The 19411-nt window shown below is 45.4% G+C and overlaps 1 protein-coding gene across 2 annotated transcripts in view; it reads left to right on the top strand.

The window, feature by feature from the left end:
- The window catches only part of KIRREL1 (kirre like nephrin family adhesion molecule 1), a 163202-nt gene extending 143797 nt beyond the window's left edge, over nt 1-19405 (top strand). Inside the window, exons 4-15 of one of the 2 annotated variants that reach the window (XM_027871506.1) lie at nt 2875-3032; nt 4509-4659; nt 6441-6546; nt 6816-6964; nt 7334-7461; nt 8357-8483; nt 8584-8684; nt 10044-10242; nt 13154-13261; nt 13496-13635; nt 14136-14207; nt 14790-19405. In XM_027871506.1, coding sequence (XP_027727307.1) covers nt 2875-3032; nt 4509-4659; nt 6441-6546; nt 6816-6964; nt 7334-7461; nt 8357-8483; nt 8584-8684; nt 10044-10242; nt 13154-13261; nt 13496-13635; nt 14136-14207; nt 14790-15266 — 1916 coding nt within the window. In that variant the 3' untranslated portion in view covers nt 15267-19405. Of the gene's footprint in view, nt 1-2874; nt 3033-4508; nt 4660-6440; nt 6547-6815; nt 6965-7333; nt 7462-8356; nt 8484-8583; nt 8685-10043; nt 10243-13153; nt 13262-13495; nt 13636-14135; nt 14238-14789 lie in introns of both variants that reach the window. The other variant, XM_027871505.1, reaches the window with a different exon arrangement.
- The last annotated feature ends 6 nt before the right edge of the window (nt 19406-19411 follow it).

Here is a 19411-nt window from a genome sequence, read left to right as displayed (position 1 = left end):
AAGCAACTTGATATGGGTTATACCTGTGCAATCATGCAAAACACTTTGATAGTAGTCATGTTGTGGAAAACTAAGTATATTTCCCTTAACCCTTTCCCATCCCCCGTTATTCTATTCTCTCTTTTGACCCTGTCTCTCCTTAGAAGTGTTTGCTTCTGATTACCCCCTCCCCCAATCTGCCTTCTCCTCTATTATTCCCCTGTTCTCTTGTCCCCTTCCCCCCTATTTTCCTATAGGGTAAGATAGATTTCCACTTAATTGGGTATGGAAATCTATCTTACCCTACAGGAATTTTCAACTAATTGGGGGCAGAGGACCTCAGGTGATAAACCCATACACACTTTAAGGTTTACAAAGTGTTTTGCTCATAACAACCCTATGAGGTAGGTATGGAAGGTATTATTGTTTTTGGTTTTGTTTTTTTTGGGTGGGGGGGCAACTGGATTTAAGTGACTTGCCCAGGATCAAATAGCTAGTAAGTCTGAGGTTGAATTTAAACTCAGGTCCTCCTGACTCTAGGGCCAGTGCTCTAACCATTGAGCCACCTGGCTGCCTTGTAAATTGTTCCCATTTTACAGCTGGGAAGACCTGGAAATCAGGAATCCTTGGGTTCTAGTCCTGCCTCAGTCACATCCTGGCTGTGTGAATCAGGATGAGTTACATAACCTCTCAGTGATCAAACTCAAATAGAAATGAGCTCCTCTAAGCCATACATAAGGAACCCTATGGGCTCCATATTGACTTAGTTTTATCTAAGTTTTGCGGCAGCTAGGTGGCTCAATGGTTAGAGCTCTGGACTTGGAGTCTGGAAGACCTGACATCAAATGAGGCCTCAGACACTTACCAGCTGTGTGACCCTGGGCAAGTCACTTAACGTCTATTTGCCTCAAGCCACTGGAGAAGGAAATGGCAAGCCACTCCAGTATTTTTGCCAAGAAAACCCCATGGACAGTACTGGTGTGTCCACAGGATCACAAAGAGTTGGACTTGGGGCAGCTAGGTGGCGCAGTGGATAGAGCACCGGCCCTGGATTCAGGAGGACCTGAGTTCAAATACGGCGTCCTAGCTGTGTGACCTTGGGCAAGTCACTTAACTCCATTGCTTAGCCTTCCCCCCACCCCCAAAAAAAAGAAAAAGAAAAGAGAAAAAAAAAACAAGAGTTGGACATGACTGAACAACAAACATCTATGTTTTATCATATTTTTATTTATGTTGTTAAGTATTTCCCAATTACATTTTAATCTGGTTCAAGGAATATTCTGGAGTGCTTGGCTGCACTTGGCTGCATGTTTAACACCTCTACTATAGGCAACTCTGAGGTTAAAAGTTATAGAGAAGTTGGTAGAGGGAGTTTCCTCACCTGGATAGCTCCCTATACTGATCACAGGTTCCCTCTCCTCTCTCTTCTGTTCTCTCTCTCTCTCTCTCTGTCTCTCTTCCTCTCTCTCTCTCTCCCTCTCTCCCCCCTTTCTCCTCTCTCTCCTCTCTCTTCTCTACTCTCTTCTCTCTCTCCTCTTTTCTGTACTCTTTCTCTTCTCTCCTCTCTCCTCTTTTCTCTCTCTTTCTCCTTCCTTCTCTCTCTCCTTTCTCTTCTCTACTCTCTCCTTTCTCTCCTCTCTTTTCTGTTCTCTCTTCTCTCTCTCACTTCTCTCCTCTTCTCTCTGCTCTCTCCCTTCTCTCTCTCCTTTCTCTCTTTCTCCTCTCCTTCCTTCTCTCTCTTCTCTTTCTTTTCTTTTCTCTACTCTCTTTTCTCTCTTCCCTTTCTCTTTCTCCTCTCTATTTTCTCTCTTCTATCCTCTCCTCTTCTCCTCTCTCTCCTCTCTATTCTCTCTCCTTCCTTCTGTCTCCTCTTTCTTTTCTTTTCTCTCTCTTTTCTCTTCTCTCTGTCTCTCTCTGTTTGTGTCTCTGTCTCTCTTTTGTTTTTTACCGTTAACTATTAAGGAATATAGCTGGGGCAAGCATCTTCATTTACTGGCTCCCAGTTTTGGCATACCTCCTTCCTGCTGAGCACTGTCACATTTAGACCCTGACCCTAGGAGCACATTCTAATTCCAGGGTCCAGTCTGAAAGCCATGGGCCTGACTTTCTCTCCTTTTCATTATTAAAGACCACTAATAAATAGACCTTTGTGTAGCCCTCTTCTAGTTTCCAAAGCTCATTACATACATTGTCTCATTTGATAATCTCACCAAACCCTGTGAAATAGGTATAATGGGTGGCATAATCCCTGTTTACAGATAAGAAGACTTGGGCTTAGAGGGGTTAAGGGACTTATCCTAAGTCACACAACTAGTAAGTATCAGAGGTGGGATTCCAAACCAGGATTTAGCACATCCAGGTCCAACATTGTATCCACCACAATTCACTACCTTCCAAGCAAATGTGTCATGAGTGGTTGAGTCAAATATGAGGTGAGAACATACAGATTTTTATTCTTTTTCCATCCTCCACTTTTCCCTTAGCACCAAGAAGTTTGTAGTGAGGGGACTTGCCAAGGGGAGGTGTATCCTGCCTTGTTCTCTGTACCCCTGCTGAGTTCTGCCTGGGCACTATGCTATTCTAGTTTTTAGTATACTCACCAAACAGACATTCCTCACATACCTCCATATGTATACTTACCTTCCTATCTTTGAGGTTCCCCCCATCTCAGACCCAAGGCATGGAAGGAGGCTCTGAGGCTCATGGACCACACCAGAGACAGCAATGGGCCAGGAGTCAGGGTATTTAAAACCTTGTAGGTAGAGAGATGCTTCAGAGGCACCAAGTAGTTTAGGTGGTATGGGGGTGGGTAGGTGACTCAGGAGGACTTGCCTCAACACTGCTATCCCCATAAACCCCCGCTCTGGCTGACTTTGTTTTCCTTTTCTTCCACAGTCCCCCCAGAGGATCCTACAATTGATGGGGGCCCTGTCATCCTGCTTCGGGCAGGGACACCATACAACTTGACATGCCGAGCTTGCAGCGCCAAACCTGCTGCCACCATAGTTTGGTTCCGAGATGGGACGCAGCAGGAAGGGGCCATGACCACAACGGTGAGGTTCTGGGTCCCATCTTACCTGCCTAGCCTGAGTTCCAGGGTCACCATTCATGCCTGCCCTGCTCTTGGAGTTGGTCTAGCCTGGGCTCCAGAGTGGGCGGCTAGGTGGTGCAGTGGACAGAGTGCCAGGCCTGGAGTCAGGGAGACTCATCCTCCTGAGTTCAAATACAGCTTCAGACACTTACTAGCTGTGTGACCCTGGGCAAATCACTTTACCCCATTTGCCATAATTTCCTCATCTGTAAAATGAACTAAAGAAGGAAATGGCAAATCATTCCATTATCTTTGCCAAAAGAAATCCAAAATGGGTCACGAAGAGTCAGACATGACTGAAAAATGACTGAACAAATTGGGATCCAGGGCATCCCTCCATCCACATTTTGGTCTTAGTCTTAACTTACCTACCCAACATGGGCATCACCCTGTGTCCCTGCTCCCATTAAAAAAAAGAAAATGACTCGATCAGACCCCACCTCACCCTCCTCATCTCCTGGGTCCCATCTTACTGATTAATTGAGGTTAAGCAGTAAGAAAGTATTTACAGAACTCCTTTGTACCCTTCATGAGGGTACCCTTATCCTGTATTTCCAGATTTATCTTATATTTTTCTACACTGAAGCCATACTGGAAAAGTGTGTCTTACCCTCACACATCTCTAGCATTCTTCCACCTTCATGACTTTGCTCAGGTCAGTCCCTATCAGGGAATGGGCTCTCTCTCTCTCCTCCTCTCTCCACATTTTTAATTTCTGTCCATCCTTTGAAGCTCAATTCAATTGCCAACTCTTCCAGTAAGCCTTCCTCAGTTCATAACATCCTTCCATTCTCCTCAAACCTCACATGATGATTTGCATCTCTTTTGTTGCACTTATCACTTAATTATGCATATTTGTATTATCTATGAATGGGTCCTATCCACCTACCAGATTGTAAATGTCTCAAGGGCAAGGACCAAAGATTATTTAAACTTTGCCTTTCCCTACACAATAGTTGCATAATAAATATGTGTTGAGTGAATGAATGCCCAGCACTGTACTTAGCACTGTGAAGGGCTACATAAGAAAATGACACTATGCCTACCCTTAAAGAGTTTATAGTCCCTTTGATAAGATATATATTCATGAAAAAAACAAATAACCCTACCAGGCAGTGTATACTAAGAACCAAAAAAGTAGTGTAGACTTGCAAGGGCTGCAAGAGTTCCAAGAAAGGAGAGGTCACTGTGGGTTGAGGGAAGGCATGGAAGGCTACATGGAGGAGGTGAAACTTCATGTCAAAGGATCCCAAAATTGAAACCTAAGACCCTAGCAGCAGAAGTGGGACAACTCTTTAGGGTTAGAGTCCCATATTTGCTCCCTTCTCCTTAGAAAGCCCAGCTCATAATTCTTTAATTCCTAACTTAAGATGAATGGGTTATTCTTGTCTTACTTTGATTTTTTGCCTTTCTTCTAACACTCCAACTCCACCACCAGGAGGTGCTAAAAGATGGAAAGAGGGAAACCACAATCAGCCAGCTGCTCATCTACCCCACTGATTTGGATATCGGGCGTGTCTTCACCTGCAGAAGCACCAACGAAGCCATCCCTGGTGGGAAGGAGACCTCTATCGAGCTCAACGTGCATCGTGAGTCTGGGCAACATGGGGACGGCCTGTGTCTGGGGGTGTGGAGGAGCAGGATTGCTGTGTGTAGAAGAAGTAGAGTATAGAAGAAAAAGCTTTGGAATAGGAAATAGAATAGGAAAGGTTAAATCCCTAAGCTGCTAAATAGATACAATCCAGAGTTGGCATTGGGAAGACCTGACTATAAATAATGCCTCAGACATTAATTAACTGTGTGACATTGGGCAAGTCATTTAATATCTCTCTGCCTTAGTTTCCTCATCTATAAAATAGTCATTTAATAATATCTACTTCCTAGGGTTATTGTGAGAATCATTTGGGTTAACCTATTTAAAGCACTTTGCAAATCTTAAAGTTCTATATAAATTTTAACTTAGTCTTCTCCTCTTCCTCCTTTTTCTCCTCCTTCTTTTTCTATTCTTCCTCCTCCTCCTCCTCCTTTTTCTCCTCCTCCTCCTCCTCTTTTTCTTCTTCTTGTTCTTCCTTGTTATTGTTGTTGTTATTATTATCTGTGTGACCTTGGACAAACAAATCACTTCCCTTCACCTGTACAATGAGGGGTTTGATGACCTATCTTCCATTTATCTCCAAAAGCACATGATTTGGGAAAATAACAAGTGGGGCAGGAGAAGCACGACCCTATAAAATCATTCCTCCTCAGCAGGCTGGGCAAAGTCCTGCAATGAGTGACCACAGAGGCCACCAAGTCCAGCCTCTACCCAAGCAGATAAACTCGGCAGCATCCCTGGCAAGTGGTCAACCATCTGTGCTTGAAAAATTCCAGTGAGGGAATCTCCCTACCTCTGGCGGAGATCCGTTCCACCTTTACCATTCCCCTTTGAGGATAAAGAAAGAAGGGCAATGTTTTGGGCCAGTTTGGAAAAATGGTCAGCCCTGAATTCCAAGGTGGGGGATAGCAATAGGAACTGGAAGGTTACTCTTGCTCTGAGGAGTGGCCATGCTTCTGATTGAAGCAACATCGCCGCCTACTGACAGCTATGTGTAATGGTACCCACAGAAGTATCAGTTCAGAATCCTGCACTTTCTACTGAATCATGGAATTTAGAATTGTAAGGCACTTTGGAAATCTTCTAGTCAAGTCCATTTTATGGACTAGAAAAATGAGGCCCAGAGATGTTAATTCAACTCAACTCAAATACCTTGCCTAGGGTAACCCAGGTAGCAGAGTTGGGATTTGAACCCAGGTCTTCTAACTCCAAATCCAGGGTCCCTTCTGCTTCATCATATTCATTCCACCCACAATGAACATTTTATTGAGCATTTACTGTCTTTAGCATGTGTACTAAGAGCCAGGAGAGATGTCTTATTTATAGAAGACACAGTCCCTCCCCTTAGATGATTTATTTAATATTCCTAGGCCTCAGTTTCTTCATCTGTAAAATGGAGGCTTCATCAGTTAAATGTGTGTGTGTGTGTGTATGCATGTGTGTGTGTGTGTATGTGTGTTATGTTAGACTAGATACCCTTAAGGTTCTTTCTGCTTCTGAATTTATAGATTTTCTCCTCATGGACTTTTAAGGCTCTATCTTTATTTTCAATCCCCTAAAAGTCATGAGGCCAACAATCCCTTGGGCATAGGGGTAAGGAAAGTAATTTATTCAATGCCATTGATAAATTTTGAACCTAGGTTCCTGATTTTCCTGCCCTGTGTGTCTGTCTGAGTGTTGGGGGAGGCAGGAAATGGGGGAAGTGGGGAGAAGGACAGGAAGGCTTTCTTTCAGATTTGACTAGTCCTGACTTCCTTCCTTCCCTCTGTTATGTAGACCCACCTACTGTGACCCTGTCCATCCAACCCCAGACTGTGCAGGAAGGGGAACGAGTTGTCTTCACCTGCCAGGCCACAGCTAACCCTGAAATCCAAGGCTACAGGTGATGAAAAAGGGAGAGGGGCTGAGGTGGGCACTGAGTGAGAGGGAAGTGGGTTCAGGGAGAGAGGTAGAATACAGGTGACACTGGGGAGATCAACATGTTTTAAAGGGATAGTGGCAAAAAAGGATAAGGGGGTAAGAGAGAGAGGAGGAGATGGGGTGGGGACCTGGGGATAGAGACATGAGCAGGCGGGGATATCTATGAACAATCAGGCTGCCAGGAGGGTATGGTATAAAGGAATCAGATCTCCCTTTTCTCTTGTCCCTCAGGTGGGCCAAGGGTGGGATTCTAATTGAAGATGCTCATGAGAGTCGCTATGAGACAAAGGTTGATTACTCCTTTTTTACGGAGCCTGTGTCCTGCGAGGTGCACAATGATGTAGGCAGCACCAATGTCAGCACACTGGTGGATGTCCACTGTAAGTATCAATGGCTTGGGAACATGGGAGTGGGCCATGTTAGGACAGCCAGGAAGCCTGAAGGCTAGTGGCTCTTGGGTGTGATTTGAAATCACTTCCTGAATAGAGATGGCCTTAGAAGAAGGAAGAAGAGAAGGAGAAAGAAACGCAACTCTATCTCCTTTCTGACTCCTTCCCTCACCTCTCTCTTCTCCCCTACTGGGTCCAGGCTATTTGAGAGAAGAAGGGACTGAGGAAAGATTTAAGGGAAGCTGAAAAACAATAGAATCATGGTAGGAGAGTGAGTAGAAGAGAAGTCAAGATAGTTGGTTTGGGAAGGTGCACCCTGATGAGATTGGGACCCTAACAAGCCCCTCCTTTCCACTTCAGTTGCCCCCCGGATCGTGGTTGACCCCAAACCCACAACCACAGACATCGGCTCTGACGTGACCATCACATGCGTGTGGGCTGGCAATCCTCCTCTCACCCTCACCTGGACCAAGAAGGACTCCAATATGGTAATACCCCTTTCAGGCTATACAGGCACGCTCAGGGTGAGGATGTTAGAGTACAGACTCCCTGTCACACGTCTTAAGCTTTGGACCAGGATGGGCAGTTTTACGTAGTGGATAGCATGCTAGACTTGGAATCTGGAAATCCTGAATTAGAATCCTGCCTCAGACACTTACTAGCTGTGTGACAATGGGCAAACTCAAATACAAATGGAGATAATAGTAATACCTATTTCATAGGGTTGTTTTGAGCATCACATGAGTTGATAGATATAAAGTGCTTTGAAAAATTTGAACTATGTAAGTGTCAGCTATTTTTGAAATATTGTGTGGAGCATGAGAAAGAACCCCAGAGAGTAGCTGGTCCCAGTCAAAGGCAACAGGAGGAACAAAATGATTAGTGCTGGTGCGAGAAGGGTATGGGGAAGGTCTGGACTGGGGCATGTCCTGGGTACCTCATCTCAGGATGATGAAGATGCCAGTGTCTTGGAAGAACAAAAATGAATACTAATTGTTTCTTTGGGGGAAGATTAAAATAATTGGTGTGCTTTACCTCAGAGAAGGAAAAAAAGTCATATTTGAGAGATTGAACCTAAATTGCAGCAAGGGAGATTTTAGTCAGATAGAAGGAAGAGCCTCTTGCCTGATTGAGTCAGGAAACCCAGGTGTGGGCAACTTCAGGAGGCTAGGAATTTATCCCAACCAAAAGAAAGACAATTGTGCCCTCTCCCAGAACTAAACTGGGGGTGAGGGTGGGGCTTGTAGTCTCTAGAGCCTCATTCCAGCTCTGGGATTCACCAGTTCCCTTTCCTACTTTCTCTCTGATGTTATGTGGAGCCTTGAATTGCTTAAGGAAAGAAGGCATCCTGGTTCCACTGCTGAGGTTGCTCTCTCTGACCAGGTCTTAAGCAACAGTAACCAGCTTTACCTGAAGTCAGTAACCCAGGCAGATGCGGGCATCTACACCTGCAGGGCCATTGTGCCTCGGATTGGTGTGGCTGAGAGAGAAGTGGCACTGTTTGTAAATGGTGAGCTGAGTGCTGGGTAAGAAGTGTGGGGGGAGAACCTGGGGGCTGAGGCCCAAGGAGTGCAGATGCATCGCTTTGTCCTGGTCTCTCTGTCTCCTAGGGCCCCCCATCATCTCCAGCGAGGCTGTGCAATATGCTGTTCGTGGGGATGGTGGCAAGGTGGAATGTTTCATTGGGAGCACACCACCCCCTGACCGAATTGTGAGTACTGGGGAGACTGCTCATCTCAGCATCAATCTATTCCTCATCTTTCTGCCACTCTTTCCCTTCCCCAATTTCTTCTTCTCTGTCCCTTTCTACCCTTCCTGTTTTAACTCTTTTTCTTTTCTTATTAAGTTTTCACCCTAATATTTTCCATTCCTTCTTCCATTTTTTCCTCTTCTTCTCTTGTCCCTTTTTCCTTTTTTCCCTCTTGCCCCTTTTTACCTCCTCTCCTGCTTTTCTTCCTACTCTGTTCTCCACCTCAACTAGCCCTCTTCTGCTTTCCCCATGCCCCTCCCCCTCACTCTGAGCCATTAATGCCTTCCGTGACCATTAACCGTCAAACCCCTCATCACACTTAATGACCATTTGGCTAACTCCAGGGCTGCACAGGGACACTTCATCACCACGGCAGCTTGGGCTGCAGGAATGATCGGCTCCCAGGGGGATGTTCCTTTGCACATCCGGGAGGATTTATCCCTGGAAAAGAGCCAGATCCCAGCAGCTAACATAACCCCCCGCTCCTGGTCTCCCAGGGAGTGGAGGAGGTGATTCTGGACTAGACCTCCCAGCCAGGAGACACAAGTGTGGTGGTATTGGAGGCTAATGCTCTTGGACTGACCTGGTCTAGTAATCTACAGATTGGTTTAAAGGTCAGCTTAGTCTAGATTGTTTAAATTTTTAAGTTGAAGGTTAAAGTAGAAATTAGGGGTAAGGTTAATTATATAGTTAAGATTAGGGTTGGAGTTAGGTTAAGGCTATGTTTGAAGTTGTGGTTAATTGGCCCTAAGGTTAATTTTGGGTTGAGGTTAAAGTTAGGTTTAATTGACTAGGTTAATGTTAGGTTGAGACTAAGGTTACTATAGTGAAGGTTGTTACTTGTTTGTGGTAAGGGTTAATACTGAGTGGGGCAGCTAGGTGGGGCAGTGCTCAGGCCTGGAGTCAGGGAGACCTGACTTCAAATCAGCCTCAGACATTTACTCAGACACACTTGCTGGGGGACCCTAGGCAAGTCACTTAATCCTGTTGGCCTTAGTTTCCTCATCTGTAAAATGAGCTATAGAAGAAAATGGCAAACCACTCCAGTATCTGCCAAGAAAACCCCAAATGGGGTCACAAAGAGTCAGACACAATTTAAAATAACTAAACAACAATAATGCAAAGTGTAAGGCTGAGATTCATTTTATGATCAGTGTTGGGTTTATGGTTAGTTGGAGAATTACATTGCATTTGAATTGGGGTTAAATATTGTAACTCTCAAATAGAATGGGGATTCAGGGGACAGTGATATGAAGCAGAAAAGCTTAGGGGTACACACCTCTTACTGCTTCTTGACTTCTGTCTTCCTCACTTTCCTAGGCTTGGGCCTGGAAGGAGAACTTCCTGGAGGTGGGGACTCTGGAGAGGTACACTGTGGAGAGGACCAACTCGGGCAGTGGGGTACTTTCCACCCTGACCATCAATAATGTCATGGAGGCTGATTTTCAGACCCACTACAACTGCACAGCCTGGAATAGCTTTGGGCCAGGCACAGCCATCATCACATTGGAGGAGAAAGGTAGGAAGAGAAGGGGAAGGCTAGGGAGGGGAGGGTGGAGAGGTGTTGGCAGGACACAGGCATTTCACTCCAGAAGCAGGACACATAGCAGGATTCAGTCACTATCCTCTTCTTTCCTGAGCTGCAACAGGAGGGACAAAATGATTAGTGCCAGTGTGAGGAGGGTATGGGGAAGATCCAGACTGGGGAATGTCCTATATACCTTATCTCAGGATGAAATGAGAATGCTGGTATTTTGGAAGAACAAAAATAAATAGTAATTAACTCTTTGGAGAAAGATGAAAATAATTGGTTAGAACCCTGCACTATATATTTAGAATCAGGATGAGTAGCGAGGCAAGCTTCTGAGGGGAAAAGTGCTTAGCACAGTACCTAGCATACAATAGGTGCCTAATAAATATATATTAATTATTGATTGGTTGAATAAAAAGACCCCATCTTTGCCCTCCAAGATCTCCCAGTAGCAAAATCACAGACTTACAATGCCACAAGAGATGTCATTGGCCATGTAGCCCAACATGTCCCAAATTCCTTTCTCTACATACCCCACCAAAGGTCATCCAGCCTCCAATGGATGGTATCATTCAAAGATATTCATTATTGCTCCAAGATGTCCAATGAGGAGGAACTTGCTATTTCCCAAGGCAGTTCACACTACTTCGGGATAATTAATTGTTAATAAATTTTTCTTTACATCAAGCTGAAAAATCTGCCTCTTGGCAACTTCCACCCACTGCTCCTAGTTCTTTCTGCTCTCTGGACCCGACAAAGCCAATCTAATCCCTCTCTTGTATTACAGTCCTTGAGACATTTGAAGACTGCTATCTGGCCTCCATGGGGTTACTCTTCTCTACGTGAAAGGTCCCCAGGTCTTCCAACCTGCCTTCATATAGCACAAACTCAAGGCCCCTCTCTGTTCTGGTGGCAGTCCTCTCTTTAATGTCATGGGATAAATAGAAAGGGTCCTTACTTAAGGGAAGCTTACAACCTGATGAAGAAGACTTGGTCTCTGACCCCAGGAGCTCCCATTGTCATAGAGAGAATAACATACCTCACTTGGAAAGTCACTTGAGATCACATGAAGGGACACACTGACAAGGGCATTTAAAAATGCCTGTGCAAGAAAGTTCCAGCATGTGTAATGAGGAGGGATGCATCAGGGGAGGCTTTTGGAATAAAAGGAATCTTGGACAAGATCTGAAATGAAATGCAATTCCGAGGAAGAGGAAGAATAAGGGAGATAAAGTTTCTAGATCTATTCTCAAACCTGATGAGAAGCTGTAGCTATGGGCTAATGGCCCACAGGAGGTTAGACCCATGGGTATTGGTTGGGGGGTCAGTCAAGCTAAATGCATTTATTGAGTGCTTACTACATAGATGCTTAATGTCTGCGTAGGAAAGGAGTGGATAGACAAACAGATATGTGGCTGGCCTAAAGAACAGTGATCTAGACTTTCCAGCAGATGAGGAGCCGGAACGGGATAAGCTGACCAATCCAGGCCTAGAAATTAATATGAAGGTGTGGTTGGGGCATTCTGGGAAGATGGCAAAGTAGGTCAGAAATTTCCAGGCTCTCCAGATTTCCTCCACAAACAGAAAATTGCCACAAAATGAACATAGAGAAAAATAAAGAGGCAAAGCAGTTGTCCTCCTACAATAACTTGAGAGGACCTCAGAAAAGACAGAGTCTCCAGGGGCTGAGGTTTGACCTTAGTGAAGTGTAGACACCTCCAGGCCAACTCAGCTTAATCAACAAACAGTAGGCCCTGAGAGCAGCTCTGGACTAGGCCTCAAGAAATTTCACCTCATAGGTGAAAAGGTCTAATTGTTAGGAAGTTTTTACTTATATTGAACTAAAATCTGCCTCTACACGTTCCACATGTTAGTCCTAGTTCTGCCTTTGAGGCAGACTCTAATTCTTATTCCACATGAAAGTCCTTCAGATACTTGAAGGTACCTGTTATATACCCTCTAAGTCTTTTCTCCAGGCTAAACATTCCTTGTTCCTTTAACTATTAAACATTTTTGATCCCCTATTGAGAGGCTGTGACTGACAAAAATGAAGTGGTTCCTTTCCCCAGAAAACTTACGTTCCACTATACTCTAGTAACTAAGTCTCTTGATAGACTGTAAGCTCCATAGGGGCAGGCAATGTAGCTCATCTAAACCTTGTGTCCTCATCAGCACCTAGGACAGCACTCTGCACACACTAGGTATTAGTACAGTTTTATTGTATCCTTTTTGAGAGTCAGTCTAACTCTAGCACTAAATCTCACTTAGTTTCAACTCTAACCCTAATCTTAAAACCACACCAAAGCCCAGTTCAGGTTTTAGCCCAGTCCTAAACCCAGTCCCAACCTTTACTTTCCCCCTAAAACTAATCCTAATGTTAAACCTTAATATAAACCAGTAGTGTCAAACTGAGATAGAAACGGATTCCTGCACAGCATACTGAATATTGACTTAGAAAACCACAAATTAACATTATTTACATTGCATTGAATTTTTATTCATTTTGTTAAACATTTCCCAATTACATTTAATTTGGTTTGGACCACACCTGGGAGTTTTGCTTGATTTGCAGGGGCAGGCCACAAGTTTGACACCTCTGAAAACCCAACGCCAGTTTTAAATTTAAACATAAACATAATTTGAAAGCTACTTGTGGTATTTCCTAAAATTTGCTTAAGCCCAGATTGAATCCTAAATTCTACTCTAAATTGAACTGTGACCCCAAATTTAACCTCAATTCTGATGCCAGACTGAACACTCACTATAAAGATAACCCTTAGCCTCACCCCCAAACTGAACCCTCTCCCCAAGCCTTGGCCCCAATCCCAAAAGAAACCTTCGCCCCAAACTTAACCCTTGACTCTTACCCCGGCATGTACTCCCTGCTCTGCCTCCACAGAAGTTCTTCCTGTGGGCATCATTGCTGGGGCTACAATCGGTGCAGGAGTCCTCCTCATCCTCTTCTTCACTGCCCTTGTCTTCTTCCTCTACAGGCGCCGCAAAGGAAGTGAGTATGGTTTCTAGGTTCACTGGGGGTCCTCCCGTCCACCCTTGCTCTGAAACCTCCTTGCCAGGATTCCTTCCCCCTCTTGCACCACCCCATTGCCTCCTGACAAAACAGGGATCCTACAACACCCCTTCCTGGGAGTGGGAGTGAGGAGGGAAAAGAACTGATATCCTTAGCAGAAGATGCCACAGACTGATTTCAGCTCATGCTGGTCTACCTTCCCTTTAACCCTAGGCCGAAAAGATGTGACTCTGAGAAAGCTAGACATCAAGGTGGAAACAGTGAACCGGGAGCCACTCACCCTCCACCCTGACCGGGAAGATGACACTGCCAGTGTGTCTACTGCCACCAGAGTTATGAAGGCCATCTATTCGGTGAGGGGCCCAGGGCACAATTCCCTCAACCATTTCTCCTACTAGCTACTCTTTTACCTGAGCCTAGCCTTTGTGTTTTGAAACTACCATGCCAGGGAAATTCTGCCCTGGACAGAGTTCCTAGAAAGGGCAGGTTTTTCCCTGGGAAAGGGCAGATAAGGCAGGCTACCTTCAGGCTGCCACACATACGCTCCATTTGTACCCTGGGGGACATCCCTCCCTTACCCTATGACTTATTTAGAATTGTAGCTTTTTAAAGTCAGAAAGATCTTAGGACCTATCTAATCAAACACCTTCATTTTACAGGTAAGGAAACTAAAGTCTTAGGGCAGGGAGGTGATTTGCCCAGGGTCATACTGTGAATTAGGAGCAGACCAAGGACCAGGTCTCCTGACTTCCCATGTTGGGCACTTGCCCCCACTTCTTTAGCAGAAGGTGGCATGGCCCTTTGCCTTTGACTACTTAACCTCTTACTACCATCTACTCTCCTGTCCCCATAGTCATTTAAGGATGATGTGGATCTGAAACAGGACCTTCGCTGCGACGACACTAGAGAAGAGTATGAGATGAAGGTCTGGAGTGGGAGTCCCGGAATCGGCAGGGTCAGGGCGGTGGGGATGGGGAGGTGGTGGAATGAGGGATATGAGGCAGATCTGTAGCTATCAGTTTTTGTGCCTAGGGGAAGCTGTGTGGGAAGTGACCCAAAATTAACTTTTAAAGACAAGTTCATTTGAAGTAGGGGGATGGGGTGGATGGATGGGAAAAAGGGACACATTGAAACCACTCCAGTGGTCACATCAGCCAGGGGCAAAAAGTGTAAACCATCTGGGAGCTTTTTATTTTAACTAGTTATTTTTGCTAACTCAATTCTAAGCTAAGCTATTTCCATACTGCTAAAGGAATATAAGCATCCTTAGCATCTTCTACATTTTGGCACCCTGGGACAAAGCCCTAACCATATTGCCCTAGTTGGAGCTCTGAGGGGAGATATGGAATAGGTCAGAGTCAGAGAAGAGTAGGCACTAGGAACATGACCGAGATATGGCAGAAGTGTCGGGAGAGGCCTAGCCAGGCCATAGGGATTGGATCCCAAGACTTAGGGGAAAGTTTCTCTCTAACTGTTTCTGTTTCTTTTCTCCCTTCCCATGTTCTAGGACCCCACCAATGGCTACTACAATGTCCGCGCACATGAAGACCGCCCCTCTTCCCGAGCTGTCCTCTACGCTGACTACCGTGCTCCAGGCCCTGCCCGCTTTGATGCCCGCCCCTCCTCCCGTCTCTCTCATGCCAGCGGCTATGCCCAACTCAGCACCTACACCAGGGGCCCTGCCCCTGACTATGGCCCTGAACCCCCCACCCCTGGCGCTCCACCCCCAGGTGGTGGTGAGCAAGCCAATCAGCTCTCCTATGAGAACTATGAGAAATTCGGCCCCCATCCCTTCCCTGGGGCATCCAACTACCCTACTTACCGGCTTGGCTACCCTCAGCCCCCTCCCCCAGGTTTGGAGCGGACCCCCTATGAGGCTTATGACCCCATAGGCAAGTATGCCACAGCTACTCGCTTCTCCTATACATCCCAGCACTCAGACTATGGCCAGAGGTTCCAGCAGAGGATGCAGACTCATGTGTAGGGAGCCTGGGGTGGGTGTCTCTGCGGGGCAGAGGAGAAGGCTCTCTTGACTGTTCCCTGATATTCAGGGGCATTGCTGTTTGCTTCTGTCTTCAACCTATCTTCGCCTCACCCTCAACCCCTGCCCCAGCTCTCCTCCTACTGCTGTTGAGGGGGAAGAATACGTGTCTGAAACACCCCCTATCCCAAGGATGGTGCTTCATACTCTCAACACTTGGGACTATTCTGCTTTCTCTCCATGGGGAGATTTGTCTCTTCTGGTCTGTCCCACTCCCTACTCCTTCATCTCCCCCCACCCCCCAGCATGGAGGCAGGGAGAGTAGGGGCTGGGGGAGCGACAGAGAGTTACGTTTTGTTCTTGGTGTATGTCTCTGTCTCTGTCTTTCTGCTCCCCCTCTTGTCTCCCTTGTCTCCCTTGAAGTGGGGATCTTGCTTTGGAGGAAGGGGGATGCTGAACAGGAGTGGCCAGGCTGTGGGCTATGAGAGTCCTTAGTAGGGAAGGACAGGCATACCACCAATAATGTGACTCAGGTCAGGAGCCCCTGGTTGGGCCCTCTGCCATTTGCCCTCACACCCTGAATTTGCCCTATCCCTATATGGAGTCTGGACAAAGAAACTCAAATCCTAGTTCAAGGGTGACCCTAGTTGCAAGTCCAAATACAGTCAAGTTCAACAAAAACTAAATATTCCTGCAGCTGGCCACAGCTGCTGCTTCTATGTCCCATCCCCTCTATGGGGAACTAGATTTCCCCATTATCTCCTCGTCCAGCCCTGTTCCCTCCTTTAGAAAGACAGCACAGTATGATGGAAAAAGCAATCGTCTAGGAGTAATAGGGTACATGGGTTTAAAGTGATGCTTAGGCCTGTTCCCACCAGCAAATCCCTGGCCTGGCAGAGCAATCAATAATTCAAGGGACAATAGAGGAAACACCAGAGACTCCGGTCTCAATTCACCAGCAAAGGGGATAAATGTGCTTTGGTGCAGTACCTAGAATTGGCACCAGAGGGAGCCCCGACCTCTCTATCTTCCCGCTACCACCCACCTCACCACCATCACCATCAGCCTCATCTCTCCCTAGTTATGCCGTACTTTGTCTTTGTCTCTGGGTAGGAAAGGGGTGCAGAGGGACAGACCAAGGTAGTGTGGAGGGCAACTAAGAGCCAGTAGGCTTTTTTCATAAATTTCAGGAAACAAAAAACAAACAACAGTGAAACTATCTCAAAAAAAAAAAAAGTGCCCTCTCAAATGTAAGCTCCAGTAAAGAAGAGAGGGAGAAGGCAGAAGCCCAGATGGGCAAGAGTGGCCTCTGCTTCTCACCCAGAAATGGGCATTCTCCATCACACTTCCAGTCTCCAAGCACTTTGAATATTTATTTATTCAGGCAGTGGAACCTGAAAAGTGTTCTGACTCACAGGCTGAGTTGCCATAACCTGGGAAAGATTGGTTAGGAAGACCTTTTCTTGAAGGGTAGGAACTGCCAGGGATATCCTCAGATGGGTTTTTCTGTTAAAGTGTCTTTTGTTTGTTTCTTCTGGCTCGGCCAGAACATTTAGTCCACTTTCAGTGCCTTGAACATCAAACTTTTGTTGACCACCCTGTTGGTGGGAGCCAGGTGCCCCGGATTAATCCTTGTGGGAGGGGTGATTAGGAAGAGAGATTAATACCTAGAAATCACCACCAGGGGAGAACATATGTTCCTTTGGGTGGTAGATTTCTAAACAGTAACCTCATTCCCCATCCCATCCCTAGGCCCCTAAGTGTTCCAATCTCTCTTCCTGGGACCTGTCCCTCAGTCTCCACCCTTCTAACCAAAGAGAATAGAAGCTGAAGGAGTAGGCTTAGACCCTGCCCAATCCCCCACCCCTCCAGAAGAAATTAAAAGCAGGACTCATCATATTCTTTTTGGAGGGGAGAAGCAGCTGTGGAGCCTCTGGTCTATTTCCCATAGATTATTTCCCAGAATGCACCATGCTCCTTTTTGGTGGTCACTGTTCATTAATCCTGTTCATGTTAACGAGCTACATGCTCATCAGCTATGCGCCATCAACACTCTTATGGATGGGTCTGTGGGATGACATTCACCCAACCTCTCCTATGTAAGGACAGAGTTCTACTTATGAAGTAGGCCCTGACTCCAAATATACAGGTTACTCATTTACAATTCAAGGTAGGTGCTTGAGGTGGGTCGCATATTGGAGACATCTGATGAATTCCAAACTTCTCCATCTAAAAGTTAACTTCCTTTGAAGTTGTTCATGAGGAAAGCTCTCTAGGAAGATTTCTTAAAGATATAGGTGTCTATAAACAAATCCAGCTGGCAATCATCTGGGCTAAAGGAGAGGAAAAAATCCAGAGATCCTAGGGGATCTAAATCTGAAAATAATCTGATTGGTTGGATTTTTTTTTTAAATGGAAAAACCAAAGGGTTTTGGCTTAAGAGTGGCCAATGAAAACATGTCAAAAATGTATATTTATCTGTTTCTCTTCTTTCCAAGCTGAGCTCCCAATGTTTTCTCTATTCAACTCAAATGTTAGCCTCTTCCCCTATATTCCCTCAACCCTGGCTAGGTAATTGGAATGGAAGAGGCCCCAGGGAAGTGTGGGTAATTTGGTGGGCTCTTGAAACCACTTGAAGAAGGCAGAGCCTGAGTCAATGTGGGGGGTGGGAGGAGGGGGGAGTATTAGAAACTGGACTGAAGCCCAGAGGTAACTCTCCTAGAGGGTTTTTGATGCACTTGCATTATCTAGCTCCTGGTTATCCATCTTACCATTTAGCCCAGGCAATTCTCCTTCCTCCTCCTTGAACATTCTACTCCTTTGTTGCTTTCACTTTCCCAAATGACTTCGCTCCAACTATAGCCCTATGGGAGGAAAGAGAGTTTGAGGTTCCCTCCCTATACTTGAGCCCAGCTATTGAAAAGGCCTTTGAAACCTAAGTCCTTCATCCTTTTCTCCATTCCTGGGGAAGGTATGATCCATACAGGCAGCAAGCTTGGAAAGGAAGGAAATAGCTCATTAAGATATATGTGTGTGTATGTATACACACACAAATGTATGTGTGTGTATACATACACACATACATATATATGTCTATATGACTTATGATACCATCTGTCCCGAGTGTGGAGTAAAAAGCTGAGAATCAGCAAGGAGGTCAATAGGAAAGACCTACAGCATTCCATCTCCTCTTTGAGTTTTCATTATGGGGCTTCATCTTTCGATTAGAAATGGAGTGAATTTCCAGAATACCAGGCTACGCTTATATAAACATTCATAAACAGAAACACATTCCAAACCTCAAAACAAAATTAGTTTTGGATTAATCATACAGCTTCATTTCTCCAGAGTTTAAGGGTTGATTATTGCAAAGACATCTGTAAATATTCCCATCCTGGGGAAGGATGGACAAGTACCTGTTTTCTGGAGCTTAATAATTTGAGGACAGAAGCAAAGGAATTAGGGATTCTCATATCCTGGAGGGATGGAAGCTCCCCCATAGGTAATAGGTATGGCCCTTAGAATGACCTACTCTGTGCAGAAGTATCTAATTCTGAGGTCAAGGACCTGTCCTGGTCTGCTTTTGGGAAGGTGAAGTAAAGCAGCAGTGACCTCTCTATTAGAGAAGATATAAAAGGAGAACAAGAGAAGAGTTGATAATAAGAGGAGAAAATTGGCAGCAGGAGGTAAGGGAACTTTACAGCTTTTGTACAGTCTTAGATCTTGAAGAGACCATTTCACTTGTGCTTTGGGTAAGGGTGGTGATATCTTTGGACAAGCACCCTCTCTCTCCCAAGTTGGGTAAGGGAAGAGAAGGGTGATTTATACTATCATACTACGCTATGTAGAGTTCAACTTTAGCCATGGCCTCTGTTATCCATATCGCCATCTTCAATCTTATGCCCCTTTAAATCTCCCTGCCAAATCCATTGGTGGATATGATCAAAGATAAAAATAGGGGTTGGGAGATAAGGGCTTGGTAGATGTGATCTGTGGTTCACCATCTCCCATTTTGGTGAGGGGAAAGGTAAGGTTAGTTTGTCCATTCTCCTATCCTTAAGAAATATAAGTGTTCTCAAGACCAGATGAGCAACTTCTTTTCTCTAAGATTTCTAGGGGTGTTTTCTTCATCTTATTTCAATTTTTTT

Source organism: Vombatus ursinus, unplaced genomic scaffold (genome assembly GCF_900497805.2).
Source record: "Vombatus ursinus unplaced genomic scaffold, bare-nosed wombat genome assembly UNPS02014798.1, whole genome shotgun sequence".
Lineage (NCBI taxonomy): Eukaryota > Metazoa > Chordata > Mammalia > Diprotodontia > Vombatidae > Vombatus > Vombatus ursinus.
The sequence above is the reverse complement of the archived record's forward strand: the minus strand, read 5'-3'. Positions and strand labels throughout refer to the sequence as shown.